This window comes from Mustela nigripes, chromosome 13, assembly GCF_022355385.1.
Source record: "Mustela nigripes isolate SB6536 chromosome 13, MUSNIG.SB6536, whole genome shotgun sequence".
Classification (NCBI taxonomy): Eukaryota; Metazoa; Chordata; class Mammalia; order Carnivora; family Mustelidae; genus Mustela; species Mustela nigripes.
Window position 1 is genome coordinate 110026060 of NC_081569.1, and position 18553 is coordinate 110044612.

The 18553-nt window shown below is 50.9% G+C and overlaps 1 protein-coding gene across 2 annotated transcripts in view; it reads right to left on the reverse strand.

Annotated features, from left to right (window-relative positions):
- SPTB (spectrin beta, erythrocytic) overlaps positions 1–18553 on the reverse strand; it is a 124474-nt gene that overhangs the window by 35682 nt on the left and 70239 nt on the right. For both annotated transcript variants that reach the window (XM_059373394.1, XM_059373395.1), the window contains exons 3-15: positions 13985–14136; positions 12636–12809; positions 11600–11691; positions 11127–11207; positions 10711–10826; positions 10151–10263; positions 9193–9380; positions 7389–7506; positions 6601–6759; positions 5578–5880; positions 4683–4833; positions 2884–3754; positions 1681–1818 (exon numbers count right to left, since the gene is read on the reverse strand). In XM_059373394.1, coding sequence (XP_059229377.1) covers positions 1681–1818; positions 2884–3754; positions 4683–4833; positions 5578–5880; positions 6601–6759; positions 7389–7506; positions 9193–9380; positions 10151–10263; positions 10711–10826; positions 11127–11207; positions 11600–11691; positions 12636–12809; positions 13985–14136 — 2656 coding nt within the window. The remainder of the gene's footprint in view (positions 1–1680; positions 1819–2883; positions 3755–4682; positions 4834–5577; positions 5881–6600; positions 6760–7388; positions 7507–9192; positions 9381–10150; positions 10264–10710; positions 10827–11126; positions 11208–11599; positions 11692–12635; positions 12810–13984; positions 14137–18553) is intronic.

Here is an 18553-nt window from a genome sequence, read left to right on the forward strand (position 1 = left end):
GGCTGACATGGGAGCTGAGATCTGAATAATGGAAGGGAGTAAGTCATGTGGCTATCCCGGAAAAGAATATACCAAACAGAGGAAAGCTCAAGTACGTGCTTGGTGCTCAAAGTACTGTGGACGGTAAAGATACTGCTTTTACTTGCTTATAGTATAGAAGGAAAGTACTTCAGGATAAAAGTAATTATAATACAAGGTAGAATATAAAGCTCTAAACCAGTACAGAAGAGGGAAAGACAGTTTTTTTCATCTCGGGCACAGGGAAAAAGAGGAACCTGAACTGGCCCAAAAGAGGGGCCGGATCTGGAGCAGAGAGTTGGAAAATGTGCTCTGGGGCAGAGAACAGTGGAGTCTCGGAGGCAGGACTGTGGGCAAAGATGAAGAATGACAGTTGTTCCAAAAAGTATTTGAAGAGCTGTCACATGGAAGAAGAATTAGAATCAGTTTTGATCTCTCTAAAGGGCAGGGACAGAACCAAGGTGTACAAACTGCAAGGAGGGAGATTTCTGTTCAATAGGGGGTCAAACCTTGTAACCCAAAGGTGTTGCCTCCGAATGGGATGGGCTGCAGGTTGAAGGGGTGATCCCCACCCCTAGACGTGTTTGTGTGAGACAGAGTGGTCTGGGAGTATTTGGCCAGACTCGATGACTCCTCAGGTATGTTTCAGCTTTCAAGAAAACCATTTTACTATTTCATGCCCCCAGTTCTCTCTCACCTAAGGATGGCAAGTGCCCTGATATATTTCACTTTGGAATGCACAAAGCTTAGGGATCCGTAAAGATCATTCTCACATGATTTTGTCAGATACACAGCTGACAAGTTCTTCCTGTCTGTCTTGCACACTCACACACATACACACTCACACACACAACATACCCCCCTGCCATTACCTCCAAGCCCGAAGAAGAACAAAGGAGCATCTTCCCCTTCCTCATAAACCTCAGATTGCAGAGGTTCTCTACTGTGCTGACCTCCTTTTATTTTATTTCCCCACACAACTGGGTCTTTCCCTAACTCCACTTCCCAGATCGCTTCGGGCAGAGCAAGGCTCAGACACAAGTGTGGGGAAAGGGGCTGGGACAATGAGGAGCTGGTGAACACGGGGCATTGTGAGTGCGGGGCCCTGGGTAACAAACAGGAACACAGGCTGTCATGTGCTATCCTCAGAGATCCTTAAGGAACTCATGGCAATTACACCTCAGACCATCTCCAAAGGCTCCTCAGGGCCTGTTTTTTTGTTCCAGCCACAAAGTGTGCTCAAGGCTTCCTGCTAATTCTCCTCTTCATTCAAGCCGTCCTCATTACTGATGCTGCATTCTGGCACAGGCTGGAGCTTTCTTTTATGGACAGCACTTAAGAGCTCTCAGAAAGCAATTTTCCTGGCCTAGGAATGTCTGGGGAAATGTGGCATGAGTAGCATATGGCCTGATTCTAACAGCACGTGCACTCAGAATGGCCCCTCCATCCCCCGGGATACGTGCCCAGCCCCTGCGGCATTCACCATGCATGGCCTCCCCCTTGTTGCTACTGCTCCAGAGTCAGACGAAGACTGGGGCTGAGAAAGACAAGAGCTTGGAGGGGACAAAGGGCAGTGCATAGCAGGCATCCTGACGTCGGGGTCACTCCCCAGTCGGTTGCTGAGAGAAGGCGCCCTCAGCCCCAGCCCTACCCACGCCCCACCTGTCGTTCAGGTGGTCCTGGTACTGCTTCACTTCCCCACTGCGTGGATGGCCACTGTCTACCAGGCTGTTGGCAGCGAGGTTCACGCCGTCAATCTGCGTCATCAAGGTCTTCATCTCCTGGTCCAGGATGTCAAACCTGATATGGACAAAGAAGATGACTGGGGAGGAAGCATGGGCACTTTGCCTACCGCCCGGTCTCTGGAATGTGGAGCTCTTGCTTTCTCCTTCCATCTCCGGAACACATTTGATGGGGTAAGGAGGCAGAAAGGAAAAAGATATGCTGACATACCCTATTTTCTGGTTCGTGGGTTCAGTTTCATGGTTTAGGATTTCTTGGACCAGGCTAGTAAAATGCTGGTTGCTTACTCCATAGGCCACTGGCTCAATGGAAAGGCAGAGGGGAATGAAGAGGTGTGTATGGGGGGCTGCTGATCACCTCAGAGAACAACTGCCATACCTCCAGGGCCACTGCTACTGTCCTTGGGCCCTAATTCCATGCCTTGGCACCTTGCCCTGAAGGATCCCCTCCCCAGCCAGGTGCTCTGTCCTAGGAGAGGGGGGCATGGCCAGGGGGAGGAATGTAGTTCTGAAAGTGGACCCTTCCCTCCGCCAACCTGGGCCCACCTCAGTATGCTCTAGGGAGCGGCATCTCATGCTCCTCATCTCTCTGATTCTGTGCTTAGGAGGGCCACATGGCCAGGGGGTATGCTCCCCTATGCCCGAGCACAGAGACAATGAGAGTACTGGAAAGGAGAGTGGCCTTGCAGCCTGGTGCTTTGGAAACTGGTCCCTGGGGTCATTTGGGGTTCTGTGGCTGAGAAACTGCCATGGAAAGCTAGAGCTGGTGGGGTTCTGACTTCTCACCTCCCCCTGCACTCAACAGTTCTGTTTTCCTCTGTGCCCTATGTCAGGGATTCTGTCTGCAATTCATTTGAACAAAGACCGCTGTGGCTGAAAAGGAATTCAATACTTTGTCTAGAAAGACCCCCTTTATTTTAAGGAAGGCCCCACAGGGTAAAGGACCCAAAGCCACAGAGGCTGATTAAAACCCGTGACTCTGGTGCATAGCCTCAGCCATAAAGGGCATCCCATCACCTCTCAAAGAGAACCTTGCTGATCTAGAGGTGGTTCCCATCCTAGGCGGGGGGTGGAGTGCAGGCCATAGTGGAGGGAGGTGAGGAAGAGAAAGTCAGGCTCTGACCTGTGCCGTGCGACCTCCAGGTCCTCCAGTGTGTCTGGGATCTCCATCTGGGTGAGCCACTTCTCCTTCTCCCCCATCCACAGCTCACAGGCATCTGTCTCCCCAAACACCGTGTACAGGTCCAGGGCGTCCTGCAGCCTCTGCCGACGCAGGTCTGCCTGGGCCACCACCTGCTGGTAGAGCTCCCGGAGGGCCTGCAGCCGGTTGGTCACATCTGGGGAATCCCGAAACTCTTGGGGGAAGCCCTGGGCCTGCTGTTCCAGATGCTCCATCACCCCGCGGCTTTCTTCCAGCTCCTCCAGGAAGTCCTTGTGCTTCTTCCCCAGGGCCCGCGTGGCCCCCTCATCCTGCCCCACGTCTTCGCCTGAGAGCAGCCGGTGGGCGTCCTGCAGCCAGGTCTTCAGGTCGTCAGCGTCCCCCTGGAACTGGAAGAAGTTCTCGGCATCCTGGAGGTTCTTCTTGCGATAGGCGGCTAGCTCCTTCAGCTGGTCCCACTGGGCGGACACCTCCTTGATTCGGGCCTCAATCTGTGGGTGCCCAAACTGCTTCCGCGCGACCATGCCCTCTGCCTCCTGAAAGATCTGCTTCAGGTGGGCGTCCAGCCCGCGGAGCTCATCCTCGAAGGCCTTGTGCTTGCGCTGTAAGATGAGCACACTCGTCAGGTCCTTGCCATAGTCCAGGGAAGAGTAGATCTGCTCCTTCTCCTTGATCCAGCTCTCTGCCTCATCCATCTCCCAGAAGAACTTCCAGAGCCGCTTAGACTGCTGCAGCTGGGCCTTCCGCCCGGCTGCCATGTTGCTCAGCTCCTCAAAGCACTGCTCCAGATGGCTGACACGGTCCCGGATAACCTGGGGGTCACAAGGCTGGTATCCTGGGAGGATTGAGAGAAGGGAAGACAAAAGAGGTCAGGCTTTGCTTGCGGGCAAACTTTAGGTCAGCTGCTAGGCTAGAACCACATGATCTAGAACCTGCCATCTCACGGGGGCTGTGGGATTACATGGGGGGGGGGCAATTGCTCAGATGGCAGGCCAGGTTCTTTATAATTAGGTAGTGTTCCCACTTACACTTCACGAGTAAGTTGGGTCTGCTCTCAGTAGAAATACACAACAAGAATTTTTTTTTTTAAAGGGCCCAGACACACGGGAACCTTGGGAACACAGTCGGTTAAGCATCTGAATCTTGATTTCAGTGCAAGGTCATGAGATTGAGCCCCATGTTGGGCTCTGAGCGCTACACAAAGTCTGCTTAAAACTCTTTCCCTCTTCCTGTGTCCCTCCTCTCTCTCAAATAAATTAATCTTATTAATTTAACAAGATTAAATAAAATAAGACAAAATAAAAAGGCCCAAATTTCAAGATGACTCTTCAAGAAGGCAACAACTTCTTTTATTTAAGACCCAAAGCTAGAGGGGTGCCTGGCTGGCTCAGTTGGAAGAGTGTGGGACTCCTGATCTCCAGATCATGAATTTGAACCCTGCGTTGGGTGTAGAGATTACTTGAATAAAACTTTATTTAAAAAAAAAAAAAAAAGACCCGAGGCTAGAAACCTAGATGGTCTCTGTTGTATCTTGAACTAGCAGAGTGAATGAAAGGCAGATGATGCCTTGTTGGTGCTTCTAAATGCCTTCTGATCAGATTACCCAAGCAACTGCCTGCTCCCTAGAGAATTCCACTTTCCTTCAAGCTTCTTTCTTGCACCATTAGCTGATGGAAGAAGCAGAATTCTAAAGCTAAGAGACTTATCCAAGCTCGGGTGCTAAAACGCTGAGCTAGGGGATGGAGAGATAGCTGCGGCCTCACCTTTCTCCTCGGCGAACTGCAGTGTGGCTGCGGTGATGGCCCTCACTTTGTCCCCTTGGATGGCGATGTCAGCCTCCATCAACTTGTGCTTCTGTAGCAAGTCCTCGACTTCCAACAAGTGCTTCCCGAACTCGGCAGACAAGAGGTGAGCCTGGCAAAGAGGACAGACCAGGTAGAGGGGACGAGGAGAGGTGAAGACACATACCTGCTAGGAGAAGAGACGCCTCCAAAAGGAGTGTCCGTGGTACTTGGGCCTGGGAGTCAGATGCAGCTGGATAATGGTTGCCACTCAGCGTGGAAGCTATAGAACAGGACCTCCTACTGGAAGTGCCTTTCAGAACCAGGCATGGAATGTTTTTCAGAAGCTCAAGCCTCATACTCGATCTCCTGCATCTGTCTCAAGGTTTGGGGCCTGAGCATGTGTATTTTAAGAAAGCTCCATGGTCAGTCTGCTGGGCATCCTCGGTGAGACCCACTGTGGTGGAGGGAGAGGAGATTCAGACTTCTTGGTTGCCCCTAGGCTGAAAGGTCCGGATTCGAACCAGACTCAAACTGTGATCACTCAGAGCCTGATTCTCTGAACTCCTGATTCTGGTCTATCATTTCTAGGTCCTGTAGGTTGGCATCTGTGCTACCATGAACCTAAGATGTCTCGATCACCTGAAATACTGTGGACCCGAGCTGGTGACTTGTCTGGAGCAAAGGGAGCCAAGCAGTTGCTAGGTGGAGGCAGCCAGGCACTGCAGTGCCTCAGTTTTTCCATGCTGGCTCAGGGTCATGCTTGGCTGGGAGGCATCTAAGGAAGCAGCGCTAACTGCAGGACACCCTCACCCCCCAGCATGGAGGTGGGCTCAGGGGCACGGGAGCGCGGGGATGGGCAGTCTCCGGGGCGCACCTTGATCTCGTCCATCCAGTCAATGCTGTGCAGCATGTCCTGGAAGAGCTTCTGCAAGGCCAGGGTGGCCTCGAGCCTCTGGCGCCGAGACCGCAACAGCTCCTGCAGGTAGCTCCACAGGCGCAGGATGTTGTCCTTGCGGGCCGTGATGCGCTTCTGGTCATGGTAATTCTCCTTCTCCAGCTCCTGGGCCAGGTCCTCCAGGGCCTTCACCCGCTCCTCATAAGCAGCTGTGTCCGTCTCGATGGCCTCGTGCTTCTTCTTGGCGGCCTCCACGGCTGCCAGGTCATACCCAAAGTTATCCTGGCCCATGGGGAGAAAAGCAGGCAACTTACTCGGCGCCCCCTTGGCTGGTCCCCTTAAACACAGAGAAATGGTGGGCCCCTTCTGAACAGTGGCTTGAAGGGAAAACCCACGGCCGAGGAGCTCATTCTGTGCTGTCTTTTTCAGCTGATCTTGTCAGAGCCAAGTTCCAAAGACTACATGTCTTACAGGAACCTTGAAAAGCAGCTCATAATTTTATTCACTGTGCTATGCGTGCGGGAATGCTGTGTGTGAGTCACTCACAGAGCACTCTGGCGGCCTGCTGGCGCTTGCCACCTGCCTGGGAAGGAACTGCCCGATTCTGGGCAGGAAGGGGCCACTGCTCACTCAGGAGCCCCACATCTGTAAGCACATGGCTCGCGCCCATGTGATCAATGAGGCACGCACTCTCCAGTTCTCTCACAACACTGGCTTTGCCCTGCCCAGACATTTGGGTCCAGATTCTTAAGTGGGAAGCAACAGAAGCTCTTACGGCGCACATCCCCGGGGTCAATTTTCAGCTAGTGGAATCTGACCTGGCCCTCAGGGCCATAGTCCGTGGAGAGTTCTTCCTCAAGCATGACTCCCACGGGGCTGCAAGGCCTGTGGCGGGGCTCATCTGGCTTCCACCACGAAGCAAGCTGGGTTTCCAGCCCCGCTGATCGCGGGGGGCTCTGGAAAGCTTCCACTGCCTGCCATGCCCTGCGTGTCTCCTACTACCTGAGCCACCAGGCGCTGGTTTTCATTGAGCCACGTCTCCCTCATGGCAGCCTTCCGGTCAAAGCGCCGGGCCACCTGCTCCAGCTTCTCTTGCCGAATGAGCTCATTCCTCAGAGCCAGCTCCCGCTGATACTCAGCCTCCTCCAGGCTTTCCCAGGCCTGTATGGGGGATAGATGAAAATTCTTGAGGCACAGGGGCACACCTGGATTTGGGGTTTCCATCTTTTTTACCCAACACTGAATGATTTCAGGAATCCAGGCAGAGCCTGAAGTTCAGCAAATCGTTTGGCTGCCAAAGATTTGGGGAGCACTGGTCCTGACTTCCCAGTTTCTTCCTCCTCTAAACCTGCCTTAGATTGCTGGCCTGATATAATGTTACTTGTCTCTGTGGGTGTTCAGTACATTCTCACTGACTCATGGCTACTTTCATTGTGTTAGAATGTCCAAGTGGTGCAAAGCCTCCAATCCCTGAAATATCGAAGGTGTCATAAGCAGGTAATGTTCATTCTATAGTCCAAGAAACTCAGGAATCTATAGAGATTAAGCTATAAAACTAGCTCCAAAAATGGTCTCTGGGCATCTGAGCAGAGGGCTGAGCTAATGGACAGTGCGTCGTGTTGGACCTCTCAGAACTAGGTTCAGAGAGTACCCCCAAATAGCCAACATGTGTAGTTAATAATACCAACAGAAAGTGGCTTGGTTTAACCCTGTCCAGTAACCATTCCCTGCACCCTTGTCAGAAACTCAGCTACCCCACTGGCAATGTATAATGGAATACACAGCTGTACCCGGTTGATGTCTGACACTAGTTTCCCATCGTGAGGGGTATACACTTTCTGATTGTTGGCTCTCATCCGGGACTGGATGGTAAAAAGTAGAACTTCCAGATTCCCCTTCTCCTGGAACCTGTCAAGAAAACAGAGGAAGGGAGATTAGTGTCGAGGTCCCCATTGCCAAATTTTTTGCAAGTCAACATGGAACCCTGGCATATCTTGGAGCTTCGATAGTGAAACATATTTTCTTTAAAAACAAAAAATAAAGAGGATATATAGGTTAATTTACCTGTTAAAACATCTATCATACTCACCAATGGTGATCTACTAGGGGCTGAGTCTTTTTTTTTTTTTTTTTTCTAATTTTATTTTTTATTTTTTTATAAACATATATTTTTATCCCCAGGGGTACAGGTCTGTGAATCACCAGGTTAGGGGCTGAGTCTTTAACATACAAATCAGAAAAAACACAAGAGCCTCCACAGTGTTTGCTTATCATCTGCTTCCCCAGGGGAATGGCTAACTGGAGGATTCTAGAAATTCCTGCAGACACCAAGAGTTTTACCAAGCAACACAGAGAAAGCTCTTCCCTGTTCTGTGAATGATGAAGACTTCTGACTAGTTCTTTAGTTGTTTTTTTAACTGAGCGAGCCAATAAAACCTTAGAAGGAACATTAGCCACGTGAGGACATACTGTCTTGGAAGCAACTTTCACCTGAGTACTAATGAGCAGCCATCCCGACAAGTCCTAAAGGCCTGCTGCTTCAGAGGGGCGAGGAGCGGCTGCACTCCAGGCCGATAGCAGGTGTAGATGAGAACCGACAGCATGGTGAATGTCTTGAGGCTCACCTCAATGGAACTGCATGCTTTTACATTTCTGCATGGACACCAGTATCTGCCTACTTCTGCACCTCCCACGTAGCAGTCGAAGATGGGCTGTCGACCAGGTCCCCACCCAGAGGCCAGCCTAACAGAACTGACCACTCACAGTCATTTCAAGAGGGCTGGGGCCCAGAGCACCATCTACTCGGCCCTATGGTGTGCGGCCTGGAAGAAGCCCAGAGGAGGTTATCTGTACTGAATTTAGGACTTTAAAAGTGGGTTAGTGTTAGGCCAGAAATCAGTTACTTGCTTATAGTACATTTTAGACTCCGTGTCTCACCTTTCCCTGTTGGAGAGTCATGAATGAAGTGTGGGAGGTGAGGGGAAGGAACAGGGCCAAGGGTACCACCATGAGCTAGAAACTTGCTTCAGAAAAGCTGGACAAGCTAAGGGCAGGTGAGCTGGAATACTCCCTCTGTTTGTGTGTCCACATGTACACGTGCCTATGGGTGTGTCTGTGCACGCATGCACACGCATGGGTGTGGTTGTGAAGACATATGTGCACATGACCCCTCACTGGGTTTCACTGGGGTGAAGAAGAGGTCCTGAGAGGTCCCCACATGCTCTGTTGATGAGCAGTGACAGATTGGAGAGAAACAGGATGTGCCTGGTCATCAGCAAGACCCCTACAGAGAGCCCTGGGGCTGTGGATACAGAGGTCATTACCAGATAACAAAGCACAGCTCAGTGCTTCTGAGTTTCTCAGAGAGAAACTTTCTAGTACTTTCTCTGGTTACTCATCAATGCCCCTTTCCTCCAGGCTGATGGCTTGGGAGAAGGAGAGCAAGATGGGGATGAAGGAGATGACAAACGTGATGCTCTCTCGTTTCTAGGTTACACCTCCGGGTATACTGCTCAAGGCCCAGAGCCTGGCTCTGCCTTTGGCAGTCAGGCTCCTAGCCATGGATGCCCAGCCTCCCAGAGCCCAGACCCTTACTTAGGGGGCTTCTCCACGGTGCGGTAGGTGCTGAAAGCCTGTAGCTGTTGTTGGACGCCCGTCAGGGAGTTGGCAAACTTGCGGCTGTTCAGGACGGCGATGGTCTGCTCAATCCATGTGAGCAGCTCTGTGGCCAGCCCACTATACTTTTCAATCATCTTCTCCGTCTCAATGGCATGGTCAATGACCTGCGGAATCACTTTATTACTGATCCTTATCAGTATCAATGACACCAGTAAGGCCACTGCTGGGGCCACCTTCATCGTGAAGCCGGAGTGTTCCATGTTGGGTTTGTTCCCTGAGCTCAAAAATACTGCTAAGGCAGGAGGAGAGGACTGGCAAGATTAGCAGGGAGCTAGCTCCACTGTGGTTCACCGGCAGCTTCACCCCTCCCCCAACCCTATAAAAGACTGGTAAGTTTGCTGGGCCAGGACATCAGCCACGAGGAAGGCTGATAAAATGCATTATTAGGAATAAAATGCATTATTAGGAATCCAAGGCTTCTAGGCACTGCCTCTGCTAAACACCAGGCACACAAGGGTGAATGAGAAATGGTCTCTACCCTTGGGGTGCTGTGGACTGGCAGGGGAAAGGAATCTGGCAAGAGGGTCTGTACAGTGGGTTGGGTTCCCGATACGCCACGAGTGAAGAGGCCCAGAACCACAACAGACTAATACGTAGAAGCCCATAGTGTCCTGTGGAATGTTCAGGAGATGGGGAAGAGGGGATCAGAGCTCCAGCCCAGGATATTTTTCAGGACAGACCAGCAGCTTGCCTTGGAATTTAGCTTGGGAGCCATTAATGTGGCAGTGCTTGGCTTCAGAGGAAGGTGGTGGGGATTGATCTGTGTCCCTTCCCTGCAGCTGGGGTACAGGCACAGAGCTCTCGGGACAGGAAGGGAGCATCACAGTGTGGCAAACAGGGAACCAAGGTGACACCCTGTGGATCAGCTCCGTACCTTGCCAACGCGCTTGCCCTCTACCGCGAGCACCTTCATCTTGGAGAAGTAGTGGTAAAACGCCACCACGTAGGTAATGATGGATTTCTCATCAGGGTTTTCTGTGAAGACATCTGCAAGGGGAAAGGGTGCAAGCTCAGGACCCAACTGGAAGCTGGAAACGTTGGGCTCAGAGGGTTCAGCTCCCTGTTCCTCCAGCAGGAAATTCAACTCCAGGTACCAAGCGACAACCAGAGGTTGAGAATGAAAGTGTGATTCTGATTTTCGCCAGAGGATGAGCTCCATATCAGGACCACAAACGGAGTGGAAAGAGTGAAGAAGAAGGATCCACAGATGACAAAGGGGCCCCTGGCTGGGCCAGGTGAGGGTCCGGAACCACCACGGATCTGAAGAGCCGGCCCGGAGCAGGGTGCTGGCCCAGCCACCAGCCCCTTGCTGTGTCCATGGCTGGCCCTGCGCCGGGCCCAGACTCCTCCCAGTACCCCAGCAGCCCGGGGCTCCCTCTGGCAGGAACGCTGCCTCCCTCCCAGCAGCCAAGGGCTGGAGCAGGTGCCGCTCACCTTCGGGGTCCAGGAGCGGGATGATGCCCAGCTGGCGCTCGGCCACCTTGAAGGCGTGCTCCAGGTTGTGCCGCGCGTTCGAGTCTTTCAGCTTATCAAAGTCAATCAGGTCAGGCCTGGGGACAAGGCCAGACTGCTAAAAGGCGGTGGCCGCAGCATCCCCCACCTACTGGGCAGCCCCAGCACGAAGCAAAGACACTGGACAGACAGCTGGGCAGAAGTGGAAGGAGGAGACAGAAGCAAGGGAGGGACAGCTGTGAGCACCCGAACGTGGGGGGAGGGGCACAGGGCACGCCTGGGGTTTCAGGGAGGCAGGGAAACCGACAGTGAGAGAAGGCTTAGAGGGACCTACATGCGGTGTGCGCTGTATCCAAGCAGCCCAGGGGTTCGGCCCTCCGCCCTCCTCTCCCTCTTACCGGTGCTTGTGTATCAGGGCGTTAAAGGCCAGGCCATCCTTCCAGCTGGAGGTGAAGTTGGTGACATTGACCTGGGGGTAGCTGTATCCAAGAGAAACATTAAGACCTAAGAGACAGACTATTTTGGGGTCCTCGAAAGTGTCGGAACTGAGGGACCCATACACGGGAGAGAAATGGATCCATCCCTTCTTGGGCCCCTTCAACAACAGAGAGCAATTAAGCTACACGAAGGTGTAAGGTGGGCCCAAGACACTCACACACCCAACAGACACCACGGTCTGACCCAGGCAATTCTGGGAAGGAACCCTCAATTCCAGGTCTTCAAGAATCAGGTCAGGATATGTTTTGCATCTGTCACACTGAAGGTGCTATAGTTCTGGACGATGGTATGTGTGACCCTTAGCTATGGCGGTCCTTGGGGGAAGCAGGAGGATGGTGGGGAATGGAGTAGTGAACTGGTGCCCAGGGCTTACCCTGCTGTCTTCATCTGACACCACAACAGCAACGCATCCTTGGCCGAGCGTGTCTCACGGCCTTCCTGAGTTTGCACAACAATGTCCTGAATCTAGCGGCGCAGGAGCAGGAACGAGAGAGGGAGAAATGAGAGTTGCATCTGGATCTGAGTCTTCGTGCTCGCCCTGGGAAGCTCCCTCCCTCTTTCTTCCTTCTTAGCTCTCCATCTGCTTTGCCAACCCTGGGTCCCCATGGCCTGTTTCCCCACTTAGTTGGCTGTCATGGGCCAGGGATGTCCTCCTCAATTCAGAGGAGACAGCTCTAACTAGATAACTAATGGGATACTGAGAATAAACAAGATGCCCCAAATCCTCCTCTGAGGCACAATGTCCTGTAAGGGACAATGTGAAAACTGAAAAGTATTGGCTTTGATTAGTATCTCCTCTTTCCTTTTCGTTCTCCTCAGTTCCACGGTCACTACTGTTTAACCATACACATCCACAACTGGAAACCCAGGGTCCCTTGGATGAGATCTTCAGTCTGTGAGTTGCTATCTTTATACCCCTTGTCCTCCTGATTCCTCCTGTCCCCAAGCCAGCGGGTGGAAGGCCTTGCTTTCTTTCCCTTGTACTTTCTAAATTTCCTTACAAATAACAGACCTTGAATTTCAGGGTGAGAAGAGAAAAGTTTCTGATTGAAAAACAATCTAGATCTTCTATATTGTTTTTATAAATTCTGAATCAAACAATTCTACAAAACCTACACATGTTGAGGGAAAGAGACAAAATCAGATCTCCCAGCCAGACCTCTCCCCAGCTACTGGTTTCTAACTTTCCCCTCAAAAGACTACACTGTTGACTGAACAGCTCACCCCAAGCTTCAGCGATTAGTCAGTGCAGACGACGGTCACTTCTTCCTATAAACAGTGCCCCACAGGACAAGTTTCTAGCCTCCCAGAACGTGCACAAACACTCACACTTCATTCACCATTTTATAAGGTTCTAAGCCCTGGCCCAGAGAGGCTCTCCTACTCCCTCTGCTCCCCCCAGAACCTACCTGGAAGCGAAGGATGATGGTCCAGATGAGGCCCAGGACGAGGCGGTGGTTACCATCCACGATGTCATGGGAGCCCATGTTTTCCAGGTGTACACGCTGCTCCTTGAGGAACTGTAGGGCCTTATCCACATTCTCCAGGCAATGGATGCGCATCTTCCCCTTCGTGGGCTTTGGCTGTGGGATAGCATTGGCCCATGGCATGGAGGGACCTCACAGTTGCCCCAGAGGTGGATGCAGCCTGGACCAACACCCATCATGAGCATCCCCTCCTCCACCCTCCTAGGCAATCTCTAACTCTCACGTTCAGTCCTTGATGCTTTTCAACTCCATCCTTCCTACAAAGTTCAGACACTCCCCCTTCCTTTAGCACCCAAAGCTCTGTAATGAGGCTGCATTGGTGCTATTCCTAGATCTGAACAAAGACTTCTGAGGGGTAATAAATGCCATTCAAAAGCACTGACACATCAAATAGTTAATTGAGCACTTACTATATGCCAGGCACAGTTCTAAGAACTATTAACTGCTGGTGGTAAGAGCAGCTTTTTGTTCGGTGATTGGTAACAGAGGCCATCCCACCATCCAACCCCTTCCCTCCCCACCCCCAAATGGCTCCAGCCAAAACTCTTAAGGTACCATCAAGAGTTAACCACATCATGTAAAGGGTTCCCAGTGGTAACTCTTTCTAGTGGCCTTTCAACACAGGGCAAGAGGCAGGAGCCTGGAGTTAAAAAAAACAATGGGAATATGTAGTACCTTTTCATTCAACCTGAGGATCAGGTACAGGTATCATTTTATACTTAGGCGGAAACAAGGAAAAAAAGGTCTTGACCGATAGACCTGAGGTTACAATGGAAGTAACTGAGCAAAACTTGAACGTTAATCTGGTTCTCCCCCAGAGGCAACATCACTGCCAGGTGGGTCACAATGGAGAGGGCCTATACTACATTTCCACTCGTAAGGGTGATAGAACACACAGGAAATTATCTTCCATGCTCTTCTCTTGGTTCTAAGAAGGATGCCAATTTCTCCAGCTGGGTAACAGAATCTCTCTCAGCCCGCACAAGGAAACTGAGGTGGGTCCACTGCAGGCCAGCCACAGGGGCCTAAGTCCCCACCAGATAAATCAAGAGCTGTGTATGGCTTCCAGGAGAAGCATGAAGATGTGGCAATGGCCCAGAGGCGATACATTCCGAGAACTGGTCGGAGAACTCAGTGAGCCACACGGACATCTCACATCAGTAAGTAATGAAACCCTGGAAGGCCGGGAGAGCTGGAAACACCCCCAGACCACGTCTTTTCTAAAGAGAAGGCACAGCACCCGGCACGGGGCTCGGGCAGAGGGGCTTTACCAGCATCTCTCCAGAGAGCACCTCCAGCAGCTTGATGAGCATGCGCCCGTCCCGCAGGTCCTTGTAGAGGTCGGTGATGCGGCAGGGTACTCGGGCCAGGTTCGAGTTCACCCATTTCGTGAAGGTCTTCTTCTGAACAACTTCCCGCTCGTCTGAGTGGGGAGAAGAGACTTGGGTGAGGTGCCCGGGGTTGGCAGTGTCAATGTGCAAAGTGACATGGGGCTGAAGGTTGTCTCTTAATTCCAGGGTCCCCCGATCCTTGGCGGGGGGGCTGAAGTGTCTATTCCACCCCCTTCCTAGGGATGTTTGTGATCAGAGTGTAGCCTTGGGAGACATGGGTCTGTGTGCCATGACGAGGCAATGAAGAGAGAACTTCCACCACCGCATTCTATGCATTGTGGTATGTACCCCTAATTCAGCCACCTGTTTCCTGTGCCTGGCAGAACGCTATCCTATTCTGGCAAGCTCAGAATTCAATGCCAGGTTCACCCACCTACTCATCCAACCAACATTCCCTCTGCCTAGAACAGTCCCTCTTGCCATTCCCCTCCGCCACCCCCTCCAACCAACTCCTATTTGTCCTGTAGAAGTAGTGCTTCTCCAAATAGCTTTTCCTGACCCCTTGGCCAGGTTAGGCCTCCCTGTGTGTGCCTTCACCCTTGAATACTCATTTCTTATTTACGACTTGCTTCGCATTCATAGGAGTTGAAAGCCCACCTCTCCTTCAAGAGTACAGGTATCTCCAGCCCAGCGAAATCTTGTCTGGTTCACTTCTATATCCCTAACACCCAGAGTCTGGTATACAGTAGGTGCTCCAGAGCTGTACTGTAGTCAACTGCACATTTATTCAGCTCCTGTTGGTGGCAGGCTTGGGCTTGGTCTGATAATTCATAAAAATAAAACCAACTGTCTGCCCTCCAAGAGCTCCTGGCAGGCAGAGAAGAATGATAGGCAAGGCAAGGGGAATGTGTGGTCCACACGAGGTCAGGGATAAGGGAGGCATGGGTTGGTGGCTATCCGTCGCGTTATGCTGGCTCGCTCACCCCCAGAACCGCAGGCAGGGCTTCTCCATCTTCAGACCTGAGAAGCGGATGTGACATCCCCACTCTAAACCAGCGGTCAGCCCAAACCAGGCTTCTCGCCCAGGCTGTACCAGCTCAGGGGAGGTACCTCTTAGCATCTCTGTAAATTAGGTACTGGTAATCTGTCCAGTTTGAACAAGATGCTGGAGAGAGGGGAGGAGCTGGGGTGGCGGAAAGAGTGGGGGAGGGGTAGAAGGTAAAGAGAGTGAGGAGAGCGGAGGAAAGAGAAACAAAGGGAGAGAAGAGGGGAGGAGGGGTGAACTCTTGTTCTGCTGACTTCAGTGAACAGTTTGTGGCAAGAGGATGCAGACACTGTGGTGTAGGAGCTGGCCTGGCAGTGGGGCTGGGCCTACGGCCACGGAGGAACCCCAGGGAGGGCGTGTGGGGTTCGGGCACAGCAAGGGCACACTCAGAACAGCCCGGCCAGGAGCGAGGTCAGTACCCTGGGAGCAGCCCAAAATGTCTGCTCGGCTGAGCCCCAACTGTGGCAGGGCTGGCTTTTTAAATTATTAAAAATCTGATTTAACAACAACAAAAAGAGGAGCTCAGCCAGTGGGGCCTCCGGGATATAATTCTGGCGGCTCCTGAGGCTCACAGCGTCAGATCCCTTCCTATCGCACTGCTATTTCAGTGTTAGGAGCTCAGACACTTAAACACTTATTCATTCATTCAGCCAGTGTTTACTGTATAACTGTGAGGTGTTAGGCTCTGGGGGCAGGTGGGACTCAAGGGCGGGAAAGATAGCCCTATCCTTGAGGCAGACGCACTCTATCATAAAGAAGATGAGTGCTGGTGTCCCATGGAAAGAAGTCAGTGGCAGGCCTCGAAATAAGACTTCCACAAAGAGGAATATTACTGCTGCTGCCTCTGTAAGTCTCACATATAAAATTAAAATGGCAATCCATTCATACTGCGCCTCTGGGCAAAGTTTCAGGGGGAAAAACTCTCCTTACTCCTTTATTGGCAGCAAATTAAACCACTTTCCTGATTTCAAGGACTGTTCGGTCAAATGTAACTGAAGTTTCAATGATGCATTGGACAGGAAGCAACAACATTTATTCTGGGGCGTGTCGGGATTCAAGAGAACCAGCCACAACCCCATGGTGCCTTCCCTGGAAACGAGATCTGTTTAAAGAAGGGGCTAGCCCTTTTTTACCCAAATGATGGTGGAGCTTTGACCAAGGGGCTGAAATGCTCAGATCCTTTAGAGATCAGTGTATCAAAAACCCAAGGTGCTTCCTTCCTTCCTCCTTTTCCTGTTTTCAAGAATCCAAGAATTTCATTATATGGGTGCTGAAACCCATTTATTTGTGCTTGATAATGGGTAAGGAAGTGCTATTTTAGCTGGGGACATGGGATTTAACTCTGGGCTGCTGGGCTGGAATGTACATTGGTACAGATGTGTCCTCACTTACCCTTAGATCTCCCCAGTTTTGAACATACAAATGAAGCCTCCTGCACCCCAAAATGTTGGAGCCACAGGTTTAGAGCTCAGGGAGGCAGCTTCTTGGCTGCCTTTTACTTGAAGGCGAGGGTGAAATTACCCAGAATCCCCAGCACCCTGATACATTTTGCAGTGTTGAGACATGGCAAAGATTCTGAGAAGCTAATGATGATCCTGAGGAGAGAAGAGACCCAGGGTGGGAATTAATTTCCATTAGCTATTTGCTCTGGTTGTTCCACATCAGCATGCTCAGCACATTCACTCTTAGCATGGCCCAGGCGTTCATCAGGAACCTTCCAAGTGCAGGAGAGGCGGTGGCCCAGGGCCAGCCGGGCTGGGGCAATGGTCATGCACTGGGCCTGCTATCCCTAGGGGACCTGGGCCATCATGCAGGGACTCTCTGTGGAATGGAGGCCTCAGCAAGGTCTAGCTCAGGGCCAGACCTTATTTCTAGACCCTTAAAACCCTACCAGTGCAGGAAAGAAGAAAATCCACCAGCATAGCCTGACTCAAAGCTAGAGCCTCAGAAAACCCTGCTGCTTCTGCAACTCTCAAGCTTATGGCATCTCCATTCCTGCCTGTTCCTCTTCCTCTTTTTTTCCTTCTCAGGCTGTGGCCACCCTCAGTCCTCCCCTACATGTCAGGGCTTCTCCTAGAAAACTCACCTTCTTCTCTGACCAGCCAGCTAGAACAAGTGTCTGGATATTGTGTCTGGGTGACCTTTCTTTTACACTTGTTTTCAAAGGTTTGGTTTGAGGTCAAATAAACTCACAATACCAAAACAAATATTTATCCACTAACAAGTGAGTTTATACATGGAAAGTGTTTAGAACAGTGCCTGGCACACAGGAAACTAAGCCTTTAAAGTCCTCATCACTGTTAGCATCACTACTACTGCTATTACAATGTGTAGGGTCCTGTCCTGGATGCTGTGGGGACACAAGGCAGCCTCACTCTTCCCAAGGGCCTCATGATCTAGCTGAGGAAACAAGACAAAAGCCTACAGCAGTTAATTCTGCAACCACACAAGAACCAAAAGGCAGTTCATTTTAACAATACAAAAGCTGTCACAAGGTGATATTGGATTAATTACCAGATTAATGGCACATCCAGTAAATGGTCATGGGCCAAAGAGGAAAGAGGTCATTTCTAATTGGAATAGTCAAGGTGGGCGGTGGGTGGGGGGTGGTGTCTCATGAAGAAAATCCCTTTGGATAGGCAGAAGAGGAGGGGAGCCAGGGAAGCAAGACGTTCCCAGACAGAGAGGCATGGAAGGATGGAGCTTGTGTGAAACATGTGGGAAACATGTGGAAATAGGTTTTTAGTGGAATATGGAAAGCCCTGAATGAAAGACTAAGTTTAGATTTAATCCTAGAGGCCAAAGATACCACTGAAGGGATGGCAGGATCATTTTCTGAAATACTAGTTTATAAGGGCCTCAATGATAACTTAAAAACAAAACAAAACAGTGTTTCAGCTTTAAAAAGTAGTGTTTAATAGATCAATGGAACAGAATAGAAAGCCCAGAAATAGACCTTCACCTCTATGGTCAACTAATCTTTGACAAAGCAGGAAAGAATGTCCAATGGACAAAAGACAGTCTCTTCAACAAATGTTGTTGGGAAAATTGGACAGCCGCATGCAGAAAAATGAAACTGGATCACTTCCTTACACTACACATGAAAATAGACTCAAAATGGATGAAGGAACTCAATGTGAGAAAGGAATCCATCAAAATCCTTGAGGAGAACACAGGCAGCAACCTCTTTGACCTCAGCCGCAGCAACTTCTTCCTAGGAACATCGCCAAAGGCAAGGGAAGCAAGGGCAAAAATGAACTACTGGGATTTCATCAAGATCAAAAGCTTTTGCACAGCAAAGGAAACAGTTAACAAAACTAAAAGACAACTGACAGAATGGGAGAAGATATTTGCAAATGACAGATCAGATAAAGGGCTAGTATCCAAAATCTATAAAGAACTTATCAAACTCAACACCCGAAGAACAAATATTCCAATCAAGAAATGGGCAGAAGACATGAACA